The 6,603-nt window shown below is 46.5% G+C and overlaps 1 protein-coding gene across 1 annotated transcript; it reads right to left on the reverse strand.

Moving 5' to 3' along the window:
* Positions 1-5,615: 5,615 nt before the first annotated feature.
* Positions 5,616-6,150, reverse strand: LOC147963147 (uncharacterized). Its single transcript, XM_087529487.1, has 2 exons — positions 5,920-6,150; positions 5,616-5,846 (listed from the first exon to the last, which is right to left on the reverse strand). The coding sequence occupies exons 1-2, from the start codon at positions 6,148-6,150 to the stop codon at positions 5,616-5,618; spliced, it is 462 nt and encodes a 153-aa protein (XP_087385613.1).
* Positions 6,151-6,603: the final 453 nt, after the last annotated feature.

Genomic DNA, 6,603 nt, shown 5'->3' on the forward strand with positions numbered 1-6,603 from the left:
TCTACTAACTTGGTGATGGTGACTAGAGAATTCTGTCAATCACTATCTTATCTGGAAGATTAACTCCCACTTGATTCAAGCGATTGTAGTACTCAGACAATCTGGACACATGCTCACTAGTTGAGCGATTCTCCTCCATCTTTTAGCTATAGAACTTGTTGGAGACTTCATATCTCTCAACTCGGGTATTTGAAATATTAACTTCAACTCCTGGAACATCTCATATGCTCCATGACGTTCAAAACTTCTTTGAAGGCCCGATTCTAAGCCATTAAGCATGGTGCACTAAACTATCAAGTAGTCATCATATTGAGCTAGCCAAACGTTCATAACGTCTGTATCTGCTCCTGCAATAGGTCCGTCACCTAGCGGTGCATCAAGGACATAATTCTTCTGTGCAGCAATGAGGATAAACCTCAGATCACGGATCCAATCCGCATCATTGCTACTAACATCTTTCAATACAGTTTTCTCTAGGAACATATCAAAATAAACATATGAAAGCAACAACGCAAGCTATTGATCTACAACATAATTTGCAAAATACTACCAGGACTAAGTTCATGATAAATTTAAGTTCAATTAATCATATTACTTAAGAACTCCCACTTAGATAGACATCCCTCTAATCTTCTAAGTGATTACGTGATCCATATCAACTAAACCATGACCGATCATCACGTGAGATGGAGTAGTTTTCAATGGTGAACATCACTATGTTGATCATATCTACTATATGATTCACGCTCGACCTTTCGGTCTCCGTGTTCCGAGGCCATATCTGCATATGCTAGGCTCGTCAAGTTTAACCTGAGTATTCCGCGTGTGCAAAACTGGCTTGCACCCGTTGTAGATGGACGTAGAGCTTATCACACCCGATCATCACGTGGTGTCTGGGCACGACGAACTTTGGCAACGGTGCATACTCAGGGAGAACACTTCTTGATAATTAGTGAGAGATCATCTTAAAATGCTACCGTCAAACTAAGCAAAATAAGATGCATAAAAAGATAAACATCACATGCAATCAATATAAGTGATATGATATGGCCATCATCATCTTGTGCTTGTGATCTCCATCTCCGAAGTACCGTCATGATTTCTATCGTCACCGGCATGACACCATGATCTCCATCATCTTGATCTATATCAATGTGTCGTCACATGGTCGTCTCGCCAACTATTGCTCTTGCAACTATTGCTATCACATAGCAATGAAGTAAAGCAGTTATTTGGTGCTTGCATCTTATGCAATAAAGAGACAACCATAAGGCTTTTGCCAGTTGCCGATAACTTTAACAAAACATGATCATCTCATACAACAACTTATATCTCATCACGTTTTGACCATATCACATCACAACATGCCCTGCAAAAACAAGTTAGACGTCCTCTACTTTGTTGTTGCAAGTTTTACGTGGCTGCTACGGGCTTAAGCAAGAACCAATCTCACCTACGCATCAAAACCACAATGATAGTTTGTCAAATAGACTCCGTTTTAACCTTCGCAAGGACCGGGCGTAGCCACACTTGGTTCAACTAAAGTTGGAGAAACAGTCACCCGCAAGTCACCTTTGTGCAAAGCACGTCGGGGAAACCGGTCTCGCGTAAGCGTACGCGTAATGTCGGTCCGGGCCGCTTCATCCAACAATACCGCCGAACCAAAGTATGACATGCTGGTAGGCAGTATGACTTATATCGCCCACAACTCACTTGTGTTCTACTCGTGCATATAACATCAAACCATAAAACCTAGGCTCTGATACCACTGTTGGGTTTCGTAGTAATTTCAAAAAATTTCCTACGCACACGCAAGATCATGGTGATGCATAGCAATGAGAGGGGAGAGTGTTGTCTACGTACCAACGCAGACCGACTGCGGAAGCGATCACACAACGTAGAGGAAGTAGTCGTACGTCTTCCCGATCCGACCGATCCAAGCACCGTTACTCCGGCACCTCCGAGTTCTTAGCACACGTTCAGCTCGATGACGATCCCCGGACTCCGATCCAGCAAAGTGTCGGGGAAGAGTTCCGTCAACACGACGGCGTGGTGACGATGTTGATGTACTACAGCAGCAAGGCTTCGCCTAAACTCCGCTACAGTATTATCGAGGTATATGGTGGCAGGGGGCACCGCACACGGCTAAGGAATAGATCACGTGGATCAACTTGTGTGTTCTAGGGTGCCTCTACCTCAGTATATAAAGGAGCCAAGGGGGGAGGGGGGAGCCGGCCAGGGAGAGGGCGCAGGAGGAGTCCTACTCCTTCCGGGAGTAGGACTCCCCCCCCAATCCTATTCCAACTAGGATTCCCAAGGGGGAAAGGGGGAGAAGGGTGGCCGGCCACCTCTCCTAGTCCTAATAGGACTAGGGGAGGGGGAAGGTGCGCAGCCCCCTTGGGCTGCCCCTTTCTCCTTTCCACTAAGGCCCATGAAGGCCCATATGGCTCCCGGGGGGTTCCGGTAACCTCCCGGTAACCCGGTAAAATCCCGATTTCACCCGGAACACTTCCGATGTCCAAACATAGGCTTCCAATATATCAATCTTTACGTCTCGACCATTTCGAGACTCCTCGTCATGTCCGTGATCACATCCGGGACTCCGAACAACCTTCGGTACATCAAAATGCATAAACTCATAATGTAACTGTCATCGTAACCTTAAGCGTGCGGACCCTACGGGTTCGAGAACAATGTAGACATGACCGAGACATGTCTCCGGTCAATAACCAATAGCGGGATCTGGATGCCCATATTGGCTCCTACATATTCTACAAAGATCTTTATCGGTCAGACCGCATAACAACATACGTTGTTCCCTTTGTCATCGGTATGTTACTTGCCCGAGATTCGATCGTCGGTATCCAATACCTAGTTCAATCTCGTTACCGGCAAGTCTCTTTACTCGTTCCGTAATACATCATCTCACAACTAACATATTAGTTGTAATGCTTGCAAGGCTTATGTGATGTGTATTACCGAGAGGGCCCAGAGATACCTCTCCGACAATCGGAGTGACAAATCCTAATCTCGAAATACGCCAACCCAACATCTACCTTTGGAGACACCTGTAATGCTCCTTTATAATCACCCAGTTACGTTGGGTCATGTCAATCAGATCATTCAACTAATGATGTGACCTCGTTAATCAAACAACAACTCATTGTTCATGGTTAGGAAACATAACCATCTTTGATTAACGAGCTAGTCAAGTAGAGGCATACTAGTGACACTCTGTTTGTCTATGTATTCACACATGTATTACGTTTCCGATTAATACAATTCTAGCATGAATAATAAACATTTATCATGAAATAAGGAAATAAATAATAACTTTATTATTGCCTCTAGGGCATATTTCCTTCACCTTTGGCCATATCACATCACATAGCATACCCTGCAAAAACAAGTTAGACGTCCTCTAATTGTTGTTTGCATGTTTTACATGGCTGCTATGGGTTTCTAGCAAGAACATTTCTTACCTACGCAAAGACCACAACGTGATATGCCAATTGCTATTTACCCTTCATAAGGACCCTTTTCATCGAATCCGATCCGACTAAAGTGGGAGAGACAGACACCCGCCAGCCACCTTATGAAACTAGTGCATGTCAGTCGGTGGAACCGGTCTCACGTAAGCGTACGTGTAAGGTTGGTCCGGACCGCTTCATCCCACGATGCCGCCGAATCAAGATAAGACTAGTAACGGCAAGCATATTGAACAAAATCAACGCCCACAACTACTTTGTGTTCTACTCATGCATAGAATCTACGCAATAGACCTAGCTCATGATGCCACTTTTGGGGAACGTAGCAGAAATTCAAAATTTTCCTACGTGTCACCAAGATCTATCTATGGAGAAACCAGCAACGAGGGGAAGGAGAGTGCATCTACATACCCTTGTAGATCGCTAAGCGGAAGCTTTCAAGTGAACGGGGTTGATGGAGTCGCACTCGTCGTGATCCAAATCACCGATGATCCTAGTGCCGAACGGACGGCACCTCCGCGTTCAACACACGTACAGCCCGGTGACGTCTCCCATGCCTTCATCCAGCAAGGGGAGAAGGAGAGGTTGAGGAAGACTCCATCCAGCAGCAGCACAACGGCGTGGTGGTGGTGGAGGAGCGTGGCAATCCTGCAGGGCTTCGCCAAGCAACACGGGAGAGGAGAAGTACTTGGGAGAGGGGAGAGGGCTGCACCAAAGGCATAGGTGTGAAGTCCTCCATCTCCCCCACTATATATAGGAGGGCCAAGGGGGGGCGCCGGCCCTAGGAGATCCAATCTCCTAGGGGGGCGGCGGCCAAGGGAGGAGTCCCTCCCCCCCAAGGCACCTAGGAGGTGCCTTCCCCTTGTGGGACTCTTCCCTTAGGGTTTCCCCTCACACCATGCGCATGGGCCCTAGGGGAAAGTGGCGCCCCAGCCCACTTTGGGCTGGATCCCTTCCCACTTCAGCCCATGGGACCCTCCGGGATGGGTGGCCCCAACCGGTGGACCCCCGGGACCCTTCCGGTGGTCCCGGTACAATACCGATAACCCCGAAACTTGTCCCGATGGCCGAAACAGGACTTCCTATATATAATTCTTTACCTCCGGACCATTCCGGAACTCCTCGCGACATCCGGGATCTCATACGGGACTCCGAACAACATTCGGGTAACCACATACAAGCTTCCTTTATAACCCTAGCGTCATCGAACCTTAAGTGTGTAGACCCTACGGGTTCGGGAGACATGCAGACATGACTGAGACGTTCTCCGGTCAATAACCAACAGCGGGATCTGGATACCCATGTTGGCTCCCACATGTTCCACGATGATCTCATCGGATGAACCACGATGTCAAGGACTTAATCAATCCCGTATACAATTCCCTTTGTCTAGCGGTATTGTACTTGCCCGAGATTCGATCGTCGGTATCCTGATACCTTGTTCAATCTCGTTACCGGCAAGTCTCTTTACTCGTTCCGTAACACATCATCCCGTGATCAACTCCTTGATCACATTGTGCACATTATGATGATGTCCTACCGAGTGGGCCCAGAGATACCTCTCCGCTTACACGGAGTGACAAATCCCAGTCTCGATTCGTGCCAACCCAACAGACACTTTCGGAGATACCTGTAGTGCACCTTTATAGTCACCCAGTTACATTGTGACGTTTGGTACACCCAAAGCATTCCTACGGTATCCGGGAGTTGCACAATCTCATGGTCTAAGGAAATGATACTTGACATTAGAAAAGCTTTAGCATACGAACTACACGATCTTTGTGCTAGGCTTAGGATTGGGTCTTGTCCATCACATCATTCTCCTAATGATGTGATCCCGTTATCAACGACATCCAATGTCCATGGTCAGGAAACCGTAACCATCTATTGATCAACGAGCTAGTCAACTAGAGGCTTACTAGGGACATGGTGTTGTCTATGTATCCACACATGTATCTGAGTTTCCTATCAATACAATTATAGCATGGATAATAAACGATTATCATGAACAAGGAAATATAATAATAACTAATTTATTATTGCCTCTAGGGTATATTTCCAACACAAACTACAAAGATAATTTAAATACTACATGCCACTTAAACAAGACAAGCACTACTACGAACACTACAAATCGTCCCAGTCAATATTGTCGTACCCATCACTCTCGCTGCCGGAAACGACTTTGATCACACCGGAGGATCCCGCATTCTTCTTCTTCTTTCCGAGTGACGACGAAGGCACTGCCTCGTCATCGTTCTTGCGCTTCTCAGCATCCCTCTTCCAGTAGAACTCCAACTGGGCTAGCACATACTGCGGAAGTGCCCTACCAAACACCTCCATGGCCACCTCATCACTCTACCGGATGTTATTTGGCACGTCGACAACAATGCGAGAAGTCGGCCTGGTCGGGTCTCGACTCGATCGTCACCGACTGGCCGACAAGCTCCGCATCCACCCGAGACTTAATCTCCGAGAAATTGAGCTTCGAGCGTGGGAGGCCGAGCCTCCACAGGGCAATGGCGTACACGCAGTTGGTGAGGTCGGCCATCGAGTACGTGTCGAGCCAGTACCTCCGGCCGGCATGTTGAAACTCGACGCCGAAGTTGCCAGCCGGTCGGCCAGCGGTGCACCCCTTTGAATCCGGCGACACCCTTTCCATTTGGTGGCATGGCGAGGAAGCGGTGGCCCCGGGGAAGCAAGTTGTACCAGACAAGCAGTATAATGCTGGATGCATTGATTTAATTATTTAGTGATTATTTTTGCATAAGATGATCATTAACTTCAGTTATGTATGTGAAATATGCATAAATATTTTTTTGTGTTGTACCCATGTCCCATGCATATATGAATTCCTTTTGCTACGTATGTATCATGTATATACCACATCCATTTGGCTGAGTTACTTGCCTTGCTTACTTTATACAAATAAAGTTGTTTCTTATTGGAATTATGAAAAAGGATTTCTATTTTCTTTGAAACCCAAGGAATCATATTTTATTTAATTTCTAGAAAAGATCAGCATATTAATTTTTCCTTAATCTTATCAAGAATTTGTTATTGCCATCGAAAGGTGTACTACTTGACCATGCAGGCTACAAGGTGTTATGATGAT

This window comes from Triticum urartu, chromosome 6A, assembly GCF_056163025.1.
Source record: "Triticum urartu cultivar PI428250 chromosome 6A, HENAU_Tu73, whole genome shotgun sequence".
NCBI lineage: Eukaryota > Viridiplantae > Streptophyta > Magnoliopsida > Poales > Poaceae > Triticum > Triticum urartu.